Source organism: Vipera berus (genome assembly GCF_964194415.1).
Source record: "Vipera berus genome assembly, chromosome: 4".
Lineage (NCBI taxonomy): Eukaryota > Metazoa > Chordata > Lepidosauria > Squamata > Viperidae > Vipera > Vipera berus.
The window spans coordinates 98,150,675-98,177,304 of record NC_138206.1 but is presented as its reverse complement, the minus strand read 5'-3'; the positions used below and the strand labels follow the sequence as shown (position 1 = coordinate 98,177,304).

The following is a 26,630-nucleotide window of genomic DNA, read 5'->3' as shown; positions in this document are numbered from 1 at the left end:
AATTGAACATTGGCTTGAACAATGGGCGCTATCTAACAAAATGAAATTTAATGGTGAAAAAGTAAGGTTCTACATTTAGGCAAAGAAAACCAAAAGGTTAGATGAATCCTGCACAGTCTTTAGGTATGATGTCACATGATTGCCATCTGTGACTTCTTGCCAGTTTCTTCATTGACTTTGTTGTTGAAAGCTGGCAATGAAGGTCGCAAATGGAGAACTTTTGACTGTGGGACATTACAACTGTTACAAGCCAGCTGGTAGGGCCCAAATTGCAATCACATGACTATGGGGATGCTATGAAAACTGCAACTTCAAGGACTTTCTGTATGTTTCCTCATTCAGCACTGTTGTAACTCTGAATGGTTGCTGAGTGAATGGTCATTAAACAAGAACCACCTGTACTATATTTAACATTTAAAGCACAGCAGAAATGTTTCATTCACAGGTCCCAAAATTTTCGTGCCTTTCTCCACTATATCATATTTTAAGTGATCAAGTAACAGAGGCCATGGAAAGACTACATAGATAATAAAATTAATTCTTAACCATTTTTAGTGGGGTTATCATGTTATTTGATTTGAGTTTTAAAATATTTATATGGCTGCCCATCCTAAATCAAACTCCAGGCAGCTCACAACGTTAATTTGATTTCCAAAAAATACTTCATAACATGTAAAAGCAAAAGCAGCATCTTTCAATGACTTGTTAAAGGAGATGTTCTGAAGCAACTTTTCAAAATTGAATTAAAGTGCTACACAGTCTCATTTTTATGGGCAGGGAAGTAGTCTAACTCACACATCCAGCAAGGTTCTTCTTGAATTTTCATTTCTTCTATCTATCTATGGCAGTCGTTTCATTCTATGGGGAAACAAATCACTAATTCTTCAAAACACTGTTATTGTGAAGAAAAGCTTCTCCTCTCTTATTTATGTATTAATTTATTATTTAATCATTCATTTATACTTGTACTTATCCTACATATTTATGCAATCATAAGACCAGGGAGCTCACATACATGGTATTATGTGAGACATATCATAGTGATAGTTTTGAGTTTACTATTCTTTTACATAGAATAAAGAGTGTTATTCATCTCAACAACTTATCATATGCAAATATTTCTATCATAAATCCCACTGTCCCATTGAAGGTTATAATTATATCTTAATCCAGGAAGGACTTTTTAAATTAGAAATGGGATTATATAACTAGCTGATTTCAAAAAGAATTCTTACCTTTAACACCCCGTCATAACCCGGTATAGTATTGACCTTTGCCTTCTTGGCTAACAGTTTGCTTTCTATCTTGTCTCCCATTGCTTGAATGGCATGCATATCTGGTCCGATGAAAACAACACCTTCTGATGCCTGAAGAAACAAAGAAGGAAGAGAAGCTTTCACCAGAAAAAGTATTACAATGGACCTCTTAAAACAGACATGTCAAACACAAGGCCCGGGGGCCGGATCCGGCCCACAAAGTGGTTTCATGTGGCCCGCGAAGCCATCCTGGAAAGAGTGAGGGAACGGCCCCCACTGCCTTGGCCCTGGCCCAGAGACCCTCCTTCTGCCAGAGACCCTCAGATCTGTCCCACTCCTGCCCGGGCCCCCATAGGCACCCTTCATGCGAACGATGTAGAGCTGGCCACGCCTACCCAGTAGGCCACACGCACTCTGGCCATGCCCACCCAGTAGGCCACGCCCACCCGGCCCCCTGAGGGCAACCACAATGCTGATGCGGCCCTCAATGAAATTGAGTTTGACACCCCTGTCTTAGAACATAACTCACATACTACAAGTAACTTTAACTTGCAACAGTACATTAAAAGTATATGAGGAAGAGAAAGCAAAGATCTCAAAATTACTGCTTGTATAAATCAAAACCAGACCAAGGAAAACTAGCTGAAAGTTATAAAACAGGTTTGCCTGACTTATCTGTAGGATTTCACGAGTGAGAAAAAGGCAAAGTCATAACTCTGAGATGCCACAAGACCATACTAAAATATGTTGTTTAAATATAGTTCAGGATTTCATTCTGCATTCTTTAAGGTTCATGTAAAGACAACTTTTTTTTTCTTTTACATAGGCTGAAGACATGCGAAATAGACTTTTAATTTTTTTTTTCAGATGAAGAGAATTCTAAATACCAACCTTCATACTAATCAAGAACCCTTTCCATTTTAGACTAATACTGGAAAAGCTGCAGTTATTTGTATTTTATGCTATATTGCAACTTACAAACTTATCTGAATTCTTACCGTATCGAAGAATATACTGTTCCATTCAAATATATTAGATGGTATTATAATGTCAACCCTTAATTATGTTACCCAATCTATAGACATATATACAATACATACTGGGCTTTTTTGGGAGGGGTGCTTGAAAGAATGTTGAATGCTAAGAGGATTATAGTTACAGCTAACTAAGTGATAAGTAAAATGTGACAATGGCAATCAAAATTGCATACATCTCTTTCATATCTACGGGGCTTATTATTTGGCTAACTAATAAGATAATAAAATTATTTATTTATTAGTCTGCCTTACTTCAGGCAGAACACAAAAGGCAAGCATATCAAAGAAATGATTTGATATCTCGCAAATGCATGTGTTTGGTTTCTTACCACTTGGTTACCACATCTGATTCTACAAATTCAACTTCTGTAAAATTTAGAGTGAAACAATAAATTTCTAGCATACAAATCATGATAGTTCACATCTTAATAGCAGACAAATTCATATGTTTTTCTCCAAACATTTCTCCAAAACTAATATACTATTCTTACAAATTAATTCCCTAAATCATCCAATATTTTCCATTCTGCCAGACAGTATGCTATTGAAGGATATATATTCTGTGAAGTAAATGCATTCTTCTGAATAATGGACCCCGCTTATTCCTATTTACCTGATTATACTGATATGAATCACAATGGAGAGGAAAGGAGCTATTGCTAGGCATTCAGCACATAAAAAGGAAAACTGGGATGGATGGATAGATGGATGGATGGATGGATGGATGGATGGATGGATGGATGGATGGATGGATGGACGGGCAGGCAGGCAGGCAGGCAGGCAGACACAGACACACACACCAATCTCAAACATGGATGAAGCTGGATTCATGTCATTATTTGAACAAAGCATTTTTAAAAAAAATTCTGTACCTTCAACAGTGTTCAGTTCTGAAAGCTGCCATGTGGTTTGCCATTGTCTTCTTCCTAGGGATGGTCTAAATTCACTATAACTCAAAGTCTCCCAGTTTCTAGCCTGATGCTTTAAGCACTACACCAAACTGGCTCACTTAAATGTCTGTTTGTTTGCTTGTTAATTTATTATGCTGCCCATCTCCCCTGTAAGGCAACTTTGGGCACTATTACTTAGCTGTAATATTGAAGGGAATAAATAAATGCATAAAATAACTGTAAACAACACATGGATTCCCACATTCTGTCATAGTCAACTAAAACTAAAAGAGAATAAGGGAGTTGAAAGGGAGAAGAAACTACAGCTAGATAAAATCAATAATCAGACCGATTTAAAGAGTTTTTATATTCCAAAAGTCAAAGCATTCAAATCTATTTTCCTTTTAATACAATTGTACACTTTTCCAAACAGAACACTGAAATAATCAAAAAGCATATTAAAAACATGAAACCAAGAGAGCACGAATAATCAAAGTAGTTAGAAAATTGCATGCATTCCAACAAATATTCCCTGTAACTATCAAGGTGGTTACTGATTTAAATAGAAGGAAAGTGAAACATGGGAGGAATTTTCTTTAGATGTTTTCCATATAGGATTTCCTCAGTTCCTGGCAATCAAATCGGTCATAGATTTTTACATGATAAAAGGAATCTGTGGAACTAATCCTAGAAACCTCTTTCTGTTTTCTTGCATAACACCTCCAGGCACAGAAGAGACAAAATGCTTCATTTGCATCCTTAAACATTAGAAACTGAGAATGAACCTTTTCAACTGCAAATGTTATTGCATCTACATTTCCAGAAAGGCGGAAGGGGGGAAGGTTACAGAGTCTACTCAGGTTTATGTTAACTCATCTTTTTTTTAGTATTACTGATCAATACAAAGAGAAGACAGAGGCAGCAAAGCCTTAAGAACTCCAACTTTTTTCTCCCAAAAAAGAAGAAAGAAAGAAAGAAAGAAAGAAAGAAAGAAAGAAAGAAAGAAAGAAAGAAAGAAAGAAAGAAAGAAAGAAAGAAAGAAAGAGAGGGAACATGAAAGATGATAAGCAAAAGAAAGAGGAAATGACCAAAGTAAAGACAGGAAATATTAACCATAGTAATAGTTTTTTTTCCTGATAATAGTTTTCCTTATGTAAAATAAAAAATAACAATAAAGATTGCACCAGACTGAATTAAAAGCATTTGTGTAAATAAAGAAAAATATCACATACCATTAAACTTGAAACCTAACAGCATAGAAATGACAAAAAGCAGCTTCACAACTATTCCAGGGAAACTTTTTGTTGGCTGTTCTTGCAATTATAAAATGGTACCATCAAATTCAGTACACTACATTCTGTTGAAGTAGCTTGCTAGTATAGCAACATCAAAGAAATTTTAGGAATTGGCTCAGTCACAAAATTATGAAGTCGCCTATAGATTAAGCTGAACTCTTGGTCACTTCACATCTATGCAATTTCCATTACAAAAGCATGGTTCTATGACACAGGAATGCAATTAGGACTGGATAAATGTGCCACTTTTACCATTACCAGAGGAAAAATAATGAAAACTGGAGGAATCAAGATGCCCTATAGCACTTAGCAATAGCACTTAGACTTATATATTGTTCCATAGTGCTTTACATCCCTCTCTAAGGGATTTACAATGTCAGCATATTGCCCCCAACAATCTGGGCCCTCATTTTACTAACCTCGGAAGGATAGAAAGCCGAGTAACCATCAGAATCGAACTCCAGGCTGTCGGCAAAGTTAGCATGCAATACTACATTCTAACCACTGCACCATCAGTAGAAATAACATCAAGAGTCTGGATGAAGACAATCACTACAAATACCTGGGCATCCTTCAAGCTGACAACATCAAACTGACAACATCAAGCACACAACATCAAGTCAAGAAGATTAAAAGTGAATGAATCAAGAGAGGGGAAAAATTAAAATCCAAATGCATCCATGTAGCAATGATGACAGACTCTATTTATCAAGTGGCATAGGCGGACATGGAATTCTGCAAGTACACCAGATTGTTGAAGAAGAAGAATGGGCATTGGAAGAATATTTGAAGGGCAGTGAAGAAGATGCTAGTATATCATGAAAGAAAGACCAATGAAAAATAGAAAAGAGGCATGGCAAGATAAAATATTACATGGGCAGTATATATAAAAAAAACAAGCAAGCAAAACAGACAACAAGACTTGGCAATACAATCCCAAAACATTTGGAGCACTACATGAATACCATTGGCATTGACAAAATCACTATCAGTCAATTGCAAAAAGCAGCTTTACTTAGACAGCTTACATCTTGTGATGATACTTTTAACAGCATCAAACAAATCTGCCTAATCCAGCTCTTTTCTTTTGAATCTGTTGGTTCCTTTCCAATTTCTGGTATTTGACCTGGCACATAGACTATAGCAATAGCGATAGCAGTTAGACTTATATACCGCTTCACAGTGCTTTACAGCCCTCTCTAAACGGTTTACAGAGTCAGTATATTGCCCCCAACAATCTGGTTCCTCATTTTACCGACCTCGGAAGGATGGAAGGCAGAGTCAACCTTGAGCCGGTGAGACTTGAACTGCCAAACTGCTGCTTATGTGAACAGGATGGCTGTAGTATTTCATCTAAATCAAAGACCCAGGCAGAATTCCTGAACTAGTAGGAACTGACAATGTCCTATCTGACAATTTGAGGAATCTTGCTCAAATGTGGCTGTAACACTACATAGCACTATTTTGGATTGTACATTTTGGGTTAGAAGAAAATGTATCAATTAAAATATAAAGCGTATGAATAAAATCCAAAGAATGACACACAGTAGTGCATTCCTTTTCATAGTTACTTGAAAACAAGTCATTCAGATAAAAGTGTGTTTCTTGCAGAAGACTAATAGTGGAAAAGAAAAGAAAAAAAATGAAAGAAATATTCTGGATTATTTTAATGTGTTGCACACACAAGATTTGTTTTTAATTTTAGGTCCAACATTAGTAAATTATAACTTTTCAAATGAAAATGGAGATTATTTCTCCCCATGCAAAAAAAAATCTTGTAATTTTTTGCATTTCTACTGAGATTTGCTCACTAGTGCTGGAGCTTGGATTACTGAAGTCATGATGATTCAACTTTAGATAGACTTCATTTTACTTTTATTTTGTTATTTAGAACTACACAGTGCTGTTTCTAATAGTCATTTCAATGCTTGATAAACTCCAAGGTTCATTGCTCCTGTACATTTTTCAAATTATTAGCTTCTTAATGCATATGGCTTTAATTTACCTCCTACTGACATCCTTAAATGGTTTCCAAGTATTTTGAAAGTAGAACTACTATAGTTATTCTCCACACTTGGCCTTGATCACTGACACTGAATATCTTAAGTAGTTTCTACAATTAATAGGATGGATGTTCAAACACTTCTGCTGCAAAAGCTCAAGATTTCCTTAAAAATAGATTTGTATTTGGATTCCTGTAGTGTGTTTGCTCCATTTATTTCTAATGAGTTCCCAGAAGCATCTGAGACTGCTTCTGTTTTGCAAAAAATAAAAATCAAATGTGATTATTAATATTTCAGATTTTTTTAGTCTTCAATATGTATAAAATGTGAGCACTGTCACTTCAAAAAGATTTTTTAATACTAAATCAGGTAAGCAGCATATTCCCTCTTTCCATAATTATTCTTACTGATAATAATGTATGATGCATTAAACTGTATTCAAATGCTTCATAATTAAGCCATAGTGGTATTTAAAAGTTTGCTAACACTTTTGAATTTTTAATATTTCTACATAAATATGACCTGAAATATTATCTTTCCGCCCGAGTGCTGAAAATAGAAAAAGAGAACCCAATTAACAAATGAAACAAAATTGGCATGTGGCAAAAGTATGTGAACATTTCAATAAGTGGTGTGCCCCTCTTGGGCACTAATAACTACAATGAAAATTTCAATGAAATTTTCAATAACTGTTGAACAATCCTGCACATTTGGCTTAGATAAATTTTAGCCCATTCCTTACTAAAAAGCTTCAGTTCAGGAATATTGGTAGGCCTCCTCACATGAACGATCCATTTCAAATCCTTCCACAATATTTCTATAGAATTAAGGGCTTTGACTTGGCCATTCCAAAATATTAACTTTCTTCTACTTTAAACATTCTTTGATCATACATCTTGTGTTTTTGAAGTCATGGTCTTTGCTGCATGATCCACTTTGTCTGGAGTTTCAGTTCATGAAGATACTCAAATATTTTCCTGTAGAATTTGCTGGAACAATTCAAAATTCATAGTTCCATCAATGAAAGCAAACAATCCTGATTTAGATGCAGTAAAATGGGCCCAAATCATGTTTAGTGTACTAGTTAAGGTTGTGAAACCAGGAGACTATTAAGTTCTAATCCCGTTTTAGGCATGAAAGCCAACTGTGTGACTTTGGGCCAGTTATTCTCTTCTCAGCCAAACTCATCTCACAAGGTTGTTGTCGTAAGAAAAACAGGAAGATGAAGGAGTATTACGTATGTTCATTGCCTTGAGTTACTTATAAAGTAAAAAAGGCAGGCTAAAAATCTAATAAAAAATAAATATTCCCCCACCCATAATCCAGTGCTTTTCTTTCACTATGCATAACATTTTCTATTTCAGTCAAAAGCTTCTATTTTGTCACCATCCATCCACAGAATGTTTTTCTAACCGCCTTCTGGCATATCTGTGTGGATTTCTGTAAACTGGAGAAAGATAGCAATGTTCATTTCGGGGAGTACTAGGCTTTTCCTTGCAATTCTGCCATGCACACCGTTGTTGTGTAGGGCTGTTCTGATGATGGTATCAGGAACATGGACATTTGCCAATGCAAGACCTTACCCTGGGCTTCTTTGAAACCGTCCAGAATATTATACTCTTTGATGTGATTTTGGCTACTTGATCATCCTGGGGAGGATAATAATGGTGTTGAATTGCCTCCATTTGTACACAATCTGCCTGACAGGGAACCAGTGAAGTCCAAACTCTTTGGAAATTGTTTTATAACTTTTTCCAGCCTGCTGTGTATCAACTGTTTGAGGTTCTTAGACATATCCTTTATTTAAGCCATAACACAGACTTGTGTTATGAAGATCACACTGATAGTGAATACCCAGAATTCTGTTTATTAAATAAGGCAGGATGTCTTACTTTCATACCTGATGTCTCATTTCATTGATTGGAACACCCACTCTAATTTCCCCTTCAAATGAACCAATATACTTAGGGGTCTAGGATAGCTTGGCATGGCCAGCTGTGGGTGGCCTCCTCACCAACACCAAGTCACCTCTGCCAACTGATTGCCACCAGGTCATTGCAGGACAAGTCAACATGGGCAATTTGCTGCAGATGGAGAGTGGGTGGGTCGGCGGGCGAGCAAGTGAGGAGAGCCGGGTGGGCAGGCAGGTGAATGAGTGGGAAGAGTGCACAATGGCAGAAGACTGGCAGCCAGGGGCAGATTCAGCTCAAGCCAAAGCAATATCAAAGTTTTTAGTAGAAAGCCTGCAGCTGCTCGTAGGTACATGGTGCTTACAAAGCGCTCAGAAAGGGGGGGGGGAAGGAGGGGGGAAATCTCCTCTCCAAGAGTGAGTAAATAAAGGTATGCCAAAATATCTGTGGCTGCTGCTGCAAAACAGGACACCCTCGGTTTTTTGCTCCCTGGCACAGTTGGCCAATGTTCCCCAACCTGTCTCTCTCTCTTTCTCTCCTTTCCCCAACAACTCACTGAGAAGAGGTGGGAGGAACCAAGCAAAGTAAAAGGAGGGGGGAAATAGAGGGGAGAGAGAGAAAAATGCAACAGAGGACAAACTGAGAATTCCCCATGGAAAATGAGAAGCAACTTTCAAGAGACATTTAACCCCTATGTAGGTCTGTATTATGACCCAGGTCACCTAGGCAGATGCAGGCTTCAATAAAGGCTGTTTGTTTGTTTGTTTGTTTGTTTGTTTGTTTGTTTGTTTGTTTGTTTGTTTGTTTGTTTGAGTCCCATCAAACTTATCTGGCACTGCCACAGGGCATTTAAAGCAAGGCCGGTTGGACCAGCAGCCTGCAATTGGGCAGATTGTGAAGAACTTGTTGAGCTAGTTGAGCATTATCGGCAAGGAGCTCCATTCTGTTTGGCTGCAACCAAAGCCCTTTTCAAATGACGGGGTGGGGTGGAGTTGCGGGTCGAGAACTGTTATGACCCAGGTTGCCTAAACAGATGCAGGTTTCAATTAAGTCCTTTATTGTTCTGCTATCCCATGGTGAATGGCCTCATAATGGCTGGTAAAGCTCCACCCCAACCTTCCCAAAGGCAACCACCCACAGTCAGTGCCAACACAGTCATACAAACTAAAAGTCAATAGTCACCAAAGCCAATTCACAAGGCAGGAAGTGCGTAGTACAGAAAGAAGATGCAAGTCCACAAGGCAAGGTCCACAAGTCATAAAACAAGGGTCAAGGTCCACAAGGCAAGGTTGAGAGTCCACAAGCAAGATTCAGAATTCACGAATTCAAAAACACGATCCAAAGCAGTGTTTTTCCAAGGCCGGGGAAGTGCATGCCAAAGCAAAACAGTTGTTCCCAAGGAATATACCCTCTGATTAAATCAATTTGTCCAGGGTCCCTTGTTAGGAGGGGCAGGGTGGCCTGCTCATCAGCAGACTCACAGACCTCCTTTGAGCTTGTCTCCGCTCCACTCTCTATGCCCTGAACTGAGTGGGGGAGGCAGCTGTTCCTCATTAGAGGGAATCTGCTGCTTCTCATCCCCACTGCCTGTCTGCAGCCAATCCTCCTGTGTTTCTGAAGGCAGGCAGATCCCCGTCTGGTCGACCACCTCCCCCAATGCCGGAGAGGCCTGGGACAGAATTATCCTCGACCTCTGGACTCTCCAACATTCCAGGGGAAACATGCCATCCCCATCAGATGATCCTGATTCCATCTCCTCCTCCTCCTCCTCCTCTTCCTCTGAACCGGGATCCAATGGGGCCATGACAGTCTGTGGGTCAACTGTCTGAGCACGTGGGAAGTAGAAAAGTAACCAGCTCCTGCTCCTTTGCTGGGCAATTTGCTTCTTTTCCTCTCTCTTTTTCCTGGCTTGCAGAGCTTTTCAAAGGGGGGTTCACTAGTTTGTTGCAAACCCCACCCCTGCCCAACAAAGAGGAGCTCCGAAAGTGCCAGGAGAAATAAGAAAGGAGGTGGTAAAATTAGAAAGCCTGGATCCCAAACCAAGTTGGCTTAACTGGGCTTTCTGACCCACCCTAGCTCTCCATCTGGACACCCGCAGCAAGCTGTACCTGCAGCAAATGGCCCACAGCAGTAAGTTGGCAAAGGCAACCTGGCAGTGGCAAGGAGGGCATCCATAGCTGGCCGCCCTCAGCTGGCTGCCCTGAGTTGTCCCATTCCATATAGTAGAGGTTCACATTCTTTTGCCAGTCACCAATATGTAGTTTGGGATCATTTTCCTCAATAAATAAATCGACAAATATGTTTTGACGCATTTAATTGGGTTTTCATTATCCAATTTCAGGACTTGTATGGAGAACAGATCATATTTTAGGTCATATTTATGCAGAATACTGAAAACTCAAAAGCACTGACTAACTTTTAAGCACCACTGTAATTGATATTAGCCAGTCATGCTTCTACTTCTTTTGCAGAAAATTCAAGGAATTGTAAATATGATTTAAGTGTTTCTCATTACCGACTACTTATTATGGAATAACTGATTTCATAAAAATATTTGAGTATTTTTATTTATTGGTCTTGGAATTTAATTACTTTGATTTTAAACTTTACAGGGATTATAGCCTGCCCCCACCCTCCGGACCTTCTGTGAGGGCCTGTAGACTTGGCTCTGCCAGATGGCCTGGGGCCCCAATGGAGGACTATCATCCTGAACGTGGTTGATGGACCAATAGTAGATCTTACCTCTCCTCTGGCATCCTGCTCCCTTCCCCCCCATCTTTTAATCATAATTTGTATAGTGTGTGTGCGTGTGTGTGTGTCTGTGTCTGTGTGTGTGTGTCTGTGTCTGTGTGCATGATGGTTTTACTGTTTTTACTGTTTTAATGTTGTAAGCCATCCAGAGTCGCCTGACGACAAGATGGGCAGCAAATAAATTTAATAAATAGCAAAGTAACTTATATGGCGGACCTGAGCTTGTCAATCAGAAGGTCGGCAGTTTGGCGGGTCGAATCCCAAGTGCCGCGTAACAGAGTGAGCGCCTGTTACTTGTCCCAGCTTCTGCCAACCTAGCAGTTCGAAAGCACGTAAAAATGCAAGTAGAAAAGTAGGGACCACTACGGTGGGAAGGTTACAGCATTCCGTGCGCCTTTGGCGTCTAGTCATGCCGGCCACATGACCACGCAGACGTCCTCGGACAAACGCTGGCTCTTCGGCTATGAAACGGAGATGAGCACCGGCCCCTAGTGTCGGAAACGACTAGCACGCATGTGTGGGGGGAACCTTTACCTTTACCTTTTCAATTTGTCTAAAATAAGAAAATCAAGATTAGATTTGCACAGTGACATAGCATAAGAAAATCCTTAGCTCCAAGGTAGAAAAAATGAAATAATTTGTCTCCCTCTTCCAGTAATGCAAGTATTTTAATTATGCCTTCTGGCTCCTTTTTCTTTTTTTCAGAATTGTTTTACCTTTGGAATTCATTTTCAGCCAGAAAAGTTTTCTATCTGTATCTCACTCTTATTATTTAGGTGAAAGCATAATAACTATCTGTCTATAATCTATTTCTGATAATTTAACACATCCTGTGATCAAAACGATGCAGCAAGCTACTTTGCAATCTCTATATTTGACAAAATCTCCCATGACTTGTCAAATTAAGATGCTTAAACTGATTAAGTAGTCAGTGTACTGTATTAATCAGATGCTCTTTTCTTGCCTTTATTTATCTTGATGGACCTTCAGTTATTTTCCTGCTCCAGATAACTAGATTGAATACATTCAAAAAATACTCCACAATTTCATAAAAATATCATTGTGATAAAACAATGCAAAGTTATTTCTATAGCATTCTATACCATTGCAGAAGATTCTTTTTATAAGTCCTATAATAGCCTGATCAAATATCAAAGCTGCTTTTTCTTTAAATTATCACAAAATAAAAGGAAATTGCATGACAACACATTTTAACTGAAATGGTATCATATTGGTAGCAGTATACAGATTATTGTAGTTACACATGTCAGCAGTAAAATTGCACTAATAATGGGGGTCAAGTCATTTTACATTTTAAGCTAACGGGCAGGGATGTTTTAATCATACAGGTAATTGAAAGTTGCTTATTTGGTAGTTATCTTGTAATTTTTGTTTTGTTTTTTGGTGCCTTCAAGTCAATATTGACTCTTGGTATTTATCTGGACAAATCCCTGCAGTTTTCCTGGCAAGATTTTGTGGGAGTGGTTTGCCATTGTCTTCTTTCCAAGACTGAGTAAGTGTGACTAGCTCCAAATCACCCAGATGGCTTAATGGGCAAAGCAGGACCTGAACTCACAGCTATCTATTCTGGTGCCTTCACCACTATACCAAACTGGCCTGCTGAAAGCGGTTTTATTATCATTCAGTAGCAGTGGAAAGGTGCATTGGCAGAATTCCTGTTTCCTTCTAGATGCCTAATTAATCTGAGGATACAGTATTAACTTCTGCAGGTTATTAGTAAAAAGAGAGAAGTTTTCCAAAAACACGAGTCTTTGATATGATCATGAACTATAATCAAGAAGTTCCCATTCATTATGGTCTACAAAACTTACAGAGGTGAATAATTAATATTTCAAATACAAAAGATACTTAAATGAGAGTGGCTAAAGTGGTCAAAACTTCAGAATGATTTTGACGAGAAAGCAAAGTTTGCTTCAAAAAGTACTCTGAAGCGCAGCAGGTATCACTAAGACTTTTTTGAACCACCGCTGTAGATAAATAGGAAGTGACACAATTGATCAGACTTTGAGGAAATTACTACAGGCTGTTATGCTACATTTAAAGACAGTAATTTAAAAAATGTTAGTTTGAATATTCTAGTCCTGATGTTGGAGTCAATGCATCACCTGAAATCATTACTGCAAAAGCTTGATTTAATGCAACAGACTACACATGTAATAAATCAAATTTACAGTGTTATACATTGTTTGCCTGATGACATTATTAAACATCAATTGTGCAAATGACATAATTTGTGTAGCATGTGTAGAATTGCCATTCAAATTGCTTAAATTGAAGTAAATGAAGTCATTGGCAGTATTTGCACATCATCATACATGACATAAACTGTCACAATGACATACTTTTGCATTCAATAAATATTTATAGATAATGGGCACCCCCTTCACCATATCAATCCATTGGGCGAAGAGACTATTGTTTAATTCTTTGATGTTGTGTCTGGGAACCTCTGGGAACCTCAGAGAGAATTTTGCTTCAACGCTACTATGATATGTATTCAATAAACAGTAAGAATTTTGGAATGAAATGATCTTGGTGATTTATTTGGATTCTCAAGCTGGATGTTGACAGTTTTACAGTACTTTAGACATTAAACAAAAACTCAGAAGTGTTTAATATGTGTAATTTTGAGAAATTAACCTGTGTAGTGAATATCAATTAATACAATATATCAGACGATACCAAAATTAAAGGAGGATTTAAATAAAGGAACAACTCATGGGGTATGATTGTTCAAAGTCTGAAGCCAATTCCCATTATATGCAAGGAAATAGTATACTCTCATAGCCAGATTTTAAAGAAATTGAAATGAGATGATGAAAGACACAAAGTTTATTTCAAAGTCACCATTGTCCAACATATGAAAAAATAATAGCCTCCCTAATTCAGACAACTCAACAGAAGAGATGACCAAGGTCAGTTGTGTGAGTATTCACGTGTGGAGCTGATCTTTCGTGCCTGACAAGGACCTCTTGTTGAGCCAAGAGACAACAGCAGTGCATCAGTTCTAATACAGATCCACAGGTCTAAATAGAGTAGTGAAAGCACTGGCTCACTTTTGTAGGGTTACTCTGTTCAATTTTAATAAAAAACTGATGGAACTTTCTGATAAAATTGTTAGAATATTAAAAGACAACATAAAGCAGGTAAAATGCTGTATTTTCTTATTCTTCTTTGGAAATGCAAAATGAAGACAAGGCACTGACACAACTCGCAAAGGGACCCAAGTCAATTCATGCATCAATTCTGTAAAACCTGAAAGGATTGAAATTTCTAAGAAAGTTATTTCAAATAATATAACGCATTAGTTGTGTTTTCTAATAATATACTAAAAGAAAGATATTTCAGGCTGTTCAATGATTTTCTAATGCAGCAGTAACAATACCGCTATGTTTTATTTATTATTTCAATATTGATGTATGTTGTCAATAAAAGATAGTTAATTTGATATTTTCAGACTGTATCAGGGAAACATATCTAGCTTATGCAAACATATGAAAAAGAAAGACAAAGCCATATTTAAAAAACAATATTTATAAAAATTATTAATTTTGTGCTAATTCAGTACTTTATTTTTATTCACTGCTTCAATTTCAAAGTTGCTTGACTCCAAAATGACTCTTGGTGGCTTATTTAAAAAAATAAAAGCAACATATGTATAGCTAAGAAAAAAAACCCAAAGAAACTTCTGTGTTGTTCAGATCAATTAAAAAATAATAAAGCTGTGCCAATGATTGTCACAAACAGTAATGCCTAGATAGGCATACTCAGATCATAAATATCATAAAGGTAAAGGTAAAGGTTCCCCCGCACATGCGTGCTAGTCGTTTCCGACTCTAGGGGCCGGTGCTCATCTCCGTTTCAAAGCCGAAGAGCCAGCGCTTGTCCGAGGACGTCTCCGTGGTCATGTGGCCAGCATGACTGGATGCCAAAGGCGCACGGAACGCTGTTACCTTCCCACCGTAGTGGTCCCTATTTTTCTACTTGCATTTTTTTTTTTACGTGCTTTCGAACTGCTAGGTGGGCAGAAGCTGGGACGAGTAACAGGCGCTCACTCTGTTACGCGGCACTCGGGATTCGACCCGCCAAACTGCCGACCATCTGATCGACAAGCTCAGCGTCCTAACCCACTGAGCCACCGCGTCCCTTATAAATATCATATACCCTGTCAACACTATATTCTTCCAGTTCATGCCATTTGTCTTCTACATGATATATATGCTGTCAAATAAAACATGCTACCACAAGCACCATCAGGCCAAACTGAAGAATCAAAACCCAGAGCAAAAAACTTGCGGGATCTCTAAACTTTAAAATTTGATCCCAGGGAGCTGCAAAGCTTATTATGTCTTTTGTTTCTTCAATCCTCATAACAAACTTTTCTTAAAGGCGGCGGCGGGGGGGGGGGTAAGTAGAGAGAAGCTGCCTAGTAGACATTGCTCCGTGTTCTTGCTTTGTCTTCAATAAGCTGGAGTTCTACAGTAAGAGAATGATTAGGAGAGGAAAGTTAAGGAGGATGGCTGTAAAAGTAGTAACAACAGGAGATTTAAAATAGGATATCCCACCTGTCATAATTTTATAGGCCTTATCTTTTTATTCTCATAATGCTCCATGCAACACTAATCAGTGATCTATTGGAAACTTCGGGACCTACTGAAAAGCCTGGCAGGGTATTTGGCTTTCAATTCTTCTACTCTGTTTATTCTCAATACAAGTATGTTCAACAGCCTTAGAAAAAGCCCTTGAACAAGAACAGTCACTTAGCAATGAAATGTAAATTACTGACACAGACTGCAGCTTGGACTTGCCACTGCTAATGAGTGCAGTAAAAAGGGAAACTGCATACTAGATTACTATAACCTTTTCATTTAACCCTATGTGTGCTGAAAAATACAATTCAGCCTATATCAAGAAATTCCACACAGCAGCTTTTTATTTATTCCAGTAATACATATAATGACTGCTCATCAGACTCTAGGTGGATTATAATACTGTGTTTCCCCCAAAATAAGACCGGGTCTTATATATATATATATATATATATATATATATATTCCCTCCAAAAGAGGCACTAGGTCTTATTTTCAAAAGATGACTTACCTTGGGACCATGCAGCCCGTCCTCCCATGCCCAGACATCTGTCATGCCGCTGCTTGACTTCTTCAGTGGCCGCTTGCTGCCACTTGTGGCTGCTGCTCACAGGAGGAGGCTGCATGGTGCTTCATGCCGTTGCCGCTACTTGCGGCAAGAAGCCGCAATGTGCTGTGGGCCATTTCCACTGATCATGGCAGGAGGCCGCATGGTGCTTCATGCTGTTTCCGCTGCTCGTGGCAGGAGGCCACACGGCGCTTCAGGCTGTTGCCACCGCTTGCAGCAGGAGGCCGTGCAGTATTTTGGGCCGGTGGCTGCCACAAGCAGTGGAAATGGCCCGAAGCGCTGTGTGGCTTCCTGCTGCAAGCAGCAAGCACCAGCATGAAGCAACATGTAGTCTCCTGCTCCAAGCAGCAGCAACAGCCCAAAGCACTGTGCGGCCTTTCCTGCCACAAGCAGCCACACCAACATGATAAACCACGCGGTGCGACAAGTGTCAGAGCATGGGAGGACCTGGTTGTGGCTGTCCTACCAGTAAGATAATCAGGTGCAGGGCCTGTGGGGCAGCTCCACACCCTACACCCCTGACCTAGCTTGATTTTTAGGAGTGCACCTTGCCCCAAAACTAGGGCTTATTTTGCAGTAGGGCTTATATTAGGCCTATCCCAAAAAATCAAGCTGGGGCTTACCTTCAGGCTAGGTCTTACTTTCGGGGAAACACGGTATTATAACATTAAAACACAACATAAGAAACAAAAATAGAAAAACATGTTAGTTGCTGTTCCCCAAATTAAAAGTCTTCCTCTCTGTATAGAAAAGGTCTGTTTTCACCATTTCTGAAGGGTAAAAGGAAAGCAAAGTTGATCGAAGGCACCAAGCTGTTGTGGAGCAAGGGGGATGCCCCAACTCTCTTGATCTCGTAAGGAATGGGATTTGGCCACCTTCTGTTTTGGCTATAGAATGTGGAATGGATATTATTATTATTATTATTATTATTATTATTATTATTATTATTATTATTATTATTATTATTATTATTTATTAAATTTATATACCGCCCTTCTCCCGAGGGACTCAGGGCGGTGAACAGAGCACATATAAATAGCAAATACAAAAATTAAAAAGAGAATTAAATAATCGCCCAGTAAAACAATACAGTATAAAAACCCATTAAAAACCCTAAAATCCCCCCATCAGGCCAGGCCAGCTTGTTCGAATAAGTGGGTCTTCAGACCGCGTCGGAAGGAGCGAAGGTCTGGTGCCGTCCGGAGCTCAACCGGCAGCTGGTTCCATAAAGCCGGAGCGCCCACAGAGAAGGCCCTCCCCCTGGGGGCCGCCGTCCAGAAACAAGGAAACAAGCCGTAAGAGGCTTGATAAAAAAAATCACCATTAGTTTGAACCCTACCAGGAACCAATGCAGCCTCTGTCGAATAGGCATTATTCTGCTGAACCTATATAGACACATTCTAACTAATGCACACCGTTGAATTCTATGCCAGATTTGGGTTTATCTAGGGCAGCTGGACATAAAGTAAAATACAATAGTCTGAGAGATGACAAGAGCATAGATCATTGTTGTTGAACATTACTTGATCCATGAAACAATGCAACTAGCAGACAAATTAGAGCAGGCCTAACACTCTTCTAGGGACGCGGTGGCTCAGTGGGTTAGGATGCTGAGCTTGTCAATCATATGGTCGGCAGTTTGGCGGGTCAAATCCCGAGTGCCATGTAACAGAGTGAGCGCCTGTTACTCGTCCCAGCTTCTGCCAACCTAGCAGTTCAAAAGCACGTAAAAATGCAAGTAGAAAAATAGGGACCACTACGGTGGGAAGGTAACAGCGTTCCGTGCGCTTTTGGCGTCTAGTCATGCCGGCCACATGACCACGGAGACGTCCTCGGACAAACGCTGGCTTTTCGGCTTTGAAACGGAGATGAGCACCTCCTTGGCATGATGAAAGAGAGTAAAACTGGTACTATCAGCATATTGATATCTAACTCAAACCAACAAATTACTTTCCCAAGCAGCTTCACATAAATGTTAAATAAGATAGAGTCTCTAGGGCCTCTATCACAGATCTGCCCAAGAACTCTATCCGTCTCTTAGGTTGTTGTTACAGGAAGGGGAAAAAATCAGCAACATTAAGTAGGTTGGCTAGAGTTACACAAAATAAAAGTGGGATATAAATCTACTATCAGTCAATCAATAAGTCAATCCTCTCTTATCCCAAAAGCACCAACTGGAATGGCACGCTTTTGAAAGACTGGAACAACTATAAAGCAATGTCTCTATAATCCCCAATTCTGTAACAACATATCTCTGCTCACAAGTAAGCTTCACTACATTCAATCAAGCTTATTTCCAAATAAGTATGTGCAAAATTGCATTTGCAAATAAAATAGCAGTTGGCTGCATTATCAAATCCTAAAGACAACCCGCTGAATAAAATATGTCGTCTTCTTTTGTTGGCTATATAATTATCTTGTCTGAAGTTATTGTGTACTTACCTTCCTCTTCAAAGGAAACAGGACAAAGACAATTTAAAGATTTTTGAACATAGTATTTTAATCTGAGTCTTCAAATTTAAATGTACTTTATAAAAGACACCAAAAAGACATGAGTTAAATGGGGGGACTGAAGTATTTAAGTTCTTCAAACTTTAGAGCTATAGATGTGATTTGTATATAAGCATTTCTGAAGATTAAGATGGTTACTGAAACTATTTCCAGCTTCAGCTGGAAATCATTATGCTCTGATTATGTAAATTTACTTTCTATGTAATAATTTAGCTTTTAACTTTATCTTAGGCATTTAATTCTATAAATTAGTTTCCAATATTGTATATTTGTATAAGCTTCCAATATTTGGGAATATTTATCCTCCACTCACCTTTTTGAAAATAGGCAATATATTTCCTATATTATAAAAATAAGTTCTAAGCTTGCAAAACCATAAGATAAATGTAACGCTTTGGTATCAGAATGGAACTAAGTAATAGTTTTCTTATTACACTTCACAAGATAGAGGCCTGCGCTGACCAAGATTTAAAGTAGAATTAGGGTCTATTGCTTCTTCTGAGAAGGTCTCCAACCAATCATGAATGGGACTAAATCCAAGTTGCATAAATGGATCAACCTCTTCCTTCTTCCTGCTCATCACTTCTCTGTATCAGAAGTCTGAATGGAAATTGCAGGAGGGTTATAAAATTGGGCTCAGGGTCAAAAACAGAACTGATAGATTCAATTATAAAAAATATATCTGTCTTGGTTAAGAAAAATAGTTGTATAATTTAAAATCATTTACAAATATGCTTCTGCCAGCTATATTCCAAGTTACATTTCAGTTTGATAAGTTATACATAAAACAGGGAACTAATGAAGGTACACGTGGAAATATTTCCATGCTTCTGCATTGAAGTAACTTGAGTATAAGGAATAATTCTTTTTTTTAAAAAAAAGTCATAAAACCATAAATAAAAGAAGTTTGATTTTCTTCATTTATAGAGAAATGAAAAATCCTATTGACATATAGTGCTACTTGTCACTTTATGACATACAAATGAATATCCAAGAATAAAATGAATCCTGGCTGCATTACTAAAAATTCGGCCAAGAATACTGTCACCAATCTTAACAATCCAAATCCTGAAAACCACCAGATTGTTAGGAAATGAGCCAGGGGGAAATAATGATTGCGAAATTGCCAAATTTGGCAGCTACATAGAACATAATAGCTTCACAACAACATGAACAAATGCTTTTGTTTCATTGTTTTATATTTAGGGAAATTGCCAACTAATGCCAGCCCTGGGACAGTGTAGTGGGAAAACCATTTGTTTCAGAATAAAAAAATACTTTCTATGAAAGTTCAAAGCATCCAACTTCACACCTCCTTTTCTTCAATAAAAAGGAGGGTCAGTTTTTTTAATATAATAAAATGGTTATTCAAATAAAGACTACATGTTACATTAAAATGACAAGTTACTGCATGGAAGCCAATTTAATGGATCAATTCATTCTACATTTAAGAATGGAGAGAAGCTTAGCAAACTACAAGAAAACTCCTACTAGAATTAGACTTTCATTTGATGAGGGAGTAAATTTCATAAATAAATCCTTGTTTTCTTAACAAGTAATCTGTTCTTATTCAGTGGGGGGGGGGGTAATACTGAGCTAAGGTAAATATTTTCCACGTTTCAAAGCCTAAGCAAAAGACACAGGTCAGAATACATAGGCAAGACCAAAGCTGGAAAGCTGTTCCTCTTTTTTCACTGTGATTATTTTATTATGCCAATATATCTTATTTATATTTACATAGTCAATATAAATTCCAAGAACACAGTATTTCCAATAAGGGCAGCAATGCAACAAAATTTAGTTACACCTAGTAAACTATTTGAAATACAATCCATCATCAGGGGCAGCCAATCTACCAAAGGCAAAAATGGATAGCATATAATTGCATCTTGACATAAATTTATGCATTAATAATTTTAAATTCAGGATGCAACTCATAAATATAAAAGCAATGGATGAATTAATGGGGTTCTTCCTAATTTTTCTAACTGCCCCCAATGCTACTTTGCCACTGAATGCTGTGCACTTACTGCTGCTTCGCATTACAAACATGGACATACATAGCACTACTTCCAAGCCTAATTATTATCATGGTGTGAGGTGTGCTAGCCTTTTAACATACATAAGAAGCACAGCATGGTCATTTGGTGGAGTAATGTATGCATTTTCTCTCCCAATTCCCAAATATCACTAGGGAGAACTCTTCAAATTAAAAAAGCAAACGGATGCAGCAGATTATTATGTATAAGCCCCTTGGACATTCAAGTATTAGGCATTTAGAAGCCACCTCAAGTTTCTGCATGTGTACAGATTTCCATTATCTTTTAATATCCCCTAAAAGAAAACTGCCGCTTGGTGCAAGTATGCAGAACTGTCTCTATTGAATATCTTATTAAAGACGATGAACTAAAAGGTGTGCAAATTTAAATAGGACTCTGAATGTTTTAAAAAGGATATTAGGTATTTTATGGGCTGAAAACACTCTACACCCTCCTGTCTTATAAAAACATGTGGATACCTGAAGCTCAGCGTGAGAAAAGGATGGGACACAAAGTGCACCTTCATGAGTACCTAGCTTGCTTCTGCTCTAGTAAACTGCAGATTACAATAATGCATTTTATGCACTATGCCTCTAAAACTATACAGTATGCAATTCTAAGATTACCAACTGGGCCTTGGCATTATAGTCACATTATACCTATGCTTTCCCGACTGAATTATTTCCAAACTGTTGCAAATCAAAATGTTGGGTTTTGATCACTGAAGCCCTTCATAATGTATAATCAGTGTATCCGAGGAATCATTCATTCATTCATTCATTCATTCATTCATTCATTCATTCATTCATTCATTCATTCAATGTATTGGCCACCCATCTTACCATAGGGTAATTCTGGGCGGCTTTAACATAAATAATTAAAATTAACATTAAAACCTAAAGACACATGAGGAGGGCAGGGACAGAGTGGGGGAGATGGGATCAGCTGTTACTTGATCAACCACCTCCAGTGTGCTGTTCCCCCACTAGGGCCCTAAGCCATTTACTTTTATCAATGTGCACAATATCTCTACAATGATGCCTCTACTATCTAAGGAGGTAGGTTACCAGCAGATTATACCGTAACTCAATTTGTAACAACCCGATTCTGAATGCTTTGCTAGAAAAATTTGTCTAGCATCCACTGTGCTGGCCTTTCAGCCCAAATAGAATGTAATTTTTATGTTTAATTTCAATCCTCCTAATTGTTTTATGGATGCTTTATGGCTGTTATATGGCATCACAGCTTTCAGCTATCTTATTGTATTGGACTTTTAAATTTGTTATCCTACTTTGGAAATTTTAAGGACAATTATTAAAATACTTATAAATACATATTCAGGTAGTCCTTGAGTTCCAACAATTTGTTTAGTGACCATTCAAAGTTACAATGGCACTGGAGAAAGTGACTTATGCCCATTTTTCACACTTACAACCATTGCAGCATGGTCACATGATCAAAATTCAGATGCTTGGCAACTGGTTCACATTTATGATGGTTGCAGTATCCTAGGGTCATGTGATCAGCTTTTATGACTTTCTGACAGGCAAAGTCAATGGAAAATTCAGATTCACTTAACAACCATGTTATTAATGATTCACTTAACAACTCTGGCAAGAAAGGTCATAAAATGGGGCAAATTCACTTAACAAATGTTTCATTCTACAACTTAAATTTGGGGCTCAATTTAATTTAATTTAATTTAATTTATTAATATTTCTATACCGCCCTTCTCCCGAAGGACTCAGGGCGGTGTACAGGGCAAGAATAAAACACAGAGATTTACAAAAAATAAAAGATAATTAAATACATGCCCGATTAAAAATACAATTAATACATGGTAAAAACCCCAATAAAAATAGTAAAAAGACCCCACTAATCCCCCCTCAGGCCAGGCCGGCTTGCTCGAACAAGTATGTTTTCAGGTCGCGGCGAAAGGAGCAAAGATCGGGCGCCGTCCGGAGCTCAACCGGTAACTGGTTCCATAGCTCCGGGGCGCCCACAGAGAAGGATCTCCCCCTGGGGGCCACCAGTCGACATTCTCTGACCGGAGGCACCCTGAGGAGATTGTGGTCATAACTCAAGGACTACCTGTACCAATGAAATATTTTCTATTTTCTCTGTCACTCCAAGAAAAAAACCAAAACATGGGGGGGTGGACCAAGAAGAAACATTAAAAAATCAGAGTATGGCAAGACCTTCCCTCCATCCAAATAGCCATCAGATGACTAGACATTAATACCCAGATACACAATATCTCATTTTTGAAAAGTATGGCTAGATGTTTGCAAAAGCTTACAAAATGTGGCCCAAGAGCATATGCTTCAATTGTCTTCTTATGAATCCAATGAATTCTGAATTCATCTGAATTCTCTCCCACTTTCCTTTAACCTAGCTAAAGGAAAAAAACAGAAAAAGTAGGAAATTAAAGCACCATCACAAATCTTTGGATGGAAAATGACAAAACCCTTCCCAAGTTGCAGACACATCAATTAAGACAGGCCTTTTCAACCTTTTCACCCATTGTACCACTTTTAGGAAATGGCAACATCCAAGTACCAGCAGTCGCCTAGCAAGGTGTCAGAAACTTGATGACCAAAAAAAGGAAAAAAGTGATGAAGTACAGGTAGTCCTTGACTTACAACAGTTCGCTTTGTGACTGTTCAAAGTTACAATGGCACTGAAAAAAGTGCCCCCAAGCCACAGCCGAGCAAGACACCTGCCTGCCCGCCCGGTGGCGCTCTTCCTCCTGTCCGAGGTTTTCATTGTTCTAAGGATTTCAGTTGAGGATTGGCAGCGGGAGTGGGGTGGGGTGTTTGGTATTTATTCCCCCCATCTGCTGGGTGGTTGCAGCAGGTTTTGGTCACTTCACATGACCCTGGGACACTGTGACCGTCCCAAATATGAATCAGTTGCCAAGCATCTTAATGTAAATCACAAGATGCTACAACATTCCTGCTGATTGGCACTTCTTCTGGGCTCAGCAGAAGCACCAGGATCAGCACTGAGCTCCAGCTGGAGCCTGGCGCTTCCACTGAGCCCTGACAGCCCTGCAGCTCCAGCGATCTCTCGCTCAGGCTTGTGCAGTGCTGCCACCGGTTCAGCTCATTCCACTCCCATGCTACTACATTTCTAGGATGGTCGCGTACCACCTGGCAGGTGCCAATGTACTACAGGTGGTACCCGTACCACTGGTTGAAAAGCGCTGCTTTACAATACAGTACAATATTGGCAGGTGGATTGTCACTCACTCTAAAATGTATTCTAAGGTATAACGGGACAGATGACTTTCTGTAGTCTTTATTCTCTCTGACACATATATATGCATGATGGTTAGTAACTGGCTAATACTTATTACCCTATTAAACCTATACAGGTTTAATAAGTTCTGTACTACAGTGATCCCCAATCTTTCCTGACTCTGTGAACTAGCAGCGGTGGTGGCAAGTGGGGAGGGACTGGTTTTACATGCATAACCTAATCCTGCACCTACACAAATGGACCTTCAAGCACTTGCCCACCGCTTGCACGGCCCAGTTCCCAATGGGCAGCAGACCGTGGACCAGGGATTGAGGACCCCTATTGTACTAGACGCTGTTATGATGCTTTTTAAGTACCGGTAAGTCAAAAGGTAAACATACATAATACTCCTTCCTCCTCCTATTTTCCCCACAAAAACAGAGATGGGTTGTTCCAATTTTCCATCATTATATTTTCATATTTTAACTGAATTCATAGGAAACTATCAGGAAATAGGATCAATTTCACTTTCCAGTTCTACTTAAACATAGCAATAGTAATCCATAGACTTGCATTACTAAAGATGACCTAGAACACATACACATTTTACCCCAGGATCTTCCCACTAGCTAGATTTCTACAAGTCTTCCAACTATCATCAAAAAAAATTGATCCTAAAAATATTTGACCCTACTATAAAGACTGAACCATGTTCAGTTTTTCAACACAAAAATTGTACTTTACATAGCTCTACACACTAGCTAAAGGATCTTTTGCACTGACTTCTTGAATGTTTACTTCTCTTTTATATTTTAATATTTTTTAAATAAAAACTAATTTGGAATCTTGAAAAATCTATTACAGCTATAATAACTATTTGATAGTTATAACTGATAGCCTCACCATTACAGATGTCTTAGATCACTAAGATCACCATGAGACTTTATATAGTGCTAAGAACTGTAGAGTTTCACCTTATAGATACTCATTGGGATCCTCTCTGCCATAGAACACATACCTGGGATATTTGCATTGATATTTCTGATGTGCCTGCTATATGAAGCCCACAATCCTATTCATAGCTCCCTAGCATTCAAGTGCAGTCTTGAATGCTAGGGAGCTATGAATAGGATTGTGGGCTTCATATAGCAGGCACATCAGAAATATCAATGCAAATACCCCAGGTATGTGTTCTATGGCAGAGAGGATCCCAATGAGTATCTATAAGGTGAAACTCTACAGAGCAATTGTGCAATTTTTAGTAGCCCAATTTTAACTTTTTTCACAATTTTTTGTGCCTTAAAGGAAGTAATTTGCTTATAGGAGACTAAACAAAAATTCAGCCATACTTCTTCCAGTATATTGCAACATCACTGGATTGCTTCCCACAACTCTTTAGGACAGGGGAGTCAAACTCGCAACATCACATGACGCTCATGACATATTGCGACTTTTTTCCCATTGCCAGCAATGGGGTGGGCGCGGTTTTGGCATGACGCATCTGGCCCATGTGCTGGTAGTTTGACACCCCTGCTTTAAGAGATTGAGGTATGGCCCCTTAACACCTAAAACTTGCCCCACCCCTGCTTTACATACCCACTAAAGACCTGTCTCTTTACATGTCTCATATTTGAATATTAGATGAATTCTGCATTCACCCCTTTTTCTAAATATGTATATATTAATATTTATACTTTAATAATTCTGTAGGTTACTTTGCAATATTTTATAAAAAGTGGTACAGCGAATTAATAAATAGACTGCTGCTATAAGATAGCGATAAAAGATACTCACCAAGCTACTAAATTATGCAAGATAGTTAAAAACAAATACAAATTGTTGTTTTTAGTTGCCCTACCATTCCACAAAACTGCAGCTTAAAAAAAGGAACTGCAAAATAATATAAAGCGGTTTAAATGCAAATTTTAAAAATATATATTTAAAAAGCAGTAATAACGCTATTATTACATGAAAAATCATTCAAAATGCCTAATTGGATAATACCATTATTAGAACCAACCAAGCTTTCACGTGCTACAGATTTCTTTTACTTGGCAAAATATTTTAAAAAGGAGACGATAAAGAACAAGAGAGTCTAGAAATTATGCTAAATTTTTCAGCCATGATCTCTGCATTCAAAAAGTCTCAAGGTGGGCTCACAGACTACAAGACACCATCAGCTGATACCCCTAGCATTCAGAAACAAGCAAAGAAAAAGATGTTCTCTCCTGCTCTGAAGACAAAAGCAATTTAGTCCCTAATCTGCCCCTTACCATGACAGGCCACGTCATATAGCAGAAATAAAGAAGCATTACAATCTTTACAAAACATAAACAAAGTTTTGGTGATCCAATAGATAAACATTGACTAAGCCAAATTAATTTTACTTCTAACGTTGAGTGCAGAGGAAGATCTTTTTTGTTGCTCTCCCCTTCCTCCCACCAACACTTTAGGGGCTTTGTCTTTTGTATATTTTGGGGAGTTTAATGGGCATAATGAATGACAAATCTCAAAGATCAT

At 38.5% G+C, this 26,630-nt stretch overlaps 1 protein-coding gene across 1 annotated transcript in view; it reads right to left on the bottom strand.

The window, feature by feature from the left end:
• The window catches only part of PCCA (propionyl-CoA carboxylase subunit alpha), a gene marked incomplete at its 5' end in the record, with an annotated part of 233,369 nt that overhangs the window by 164,845 nt on the left and 41,894 nt on the right, over window positions 1-26,630 (bottom strand). Inside the window, one exon of the mRNA XM_081326398.1 lies at window positions 1,236-1,367. Coding sequence (XP_081182524.1) covers window positions 1,236-1,367 — 132 coding nt within the window. The remainder of the gene's footprint in view (window positions 1-1,235; window positions 1,368-26,630) is intronic.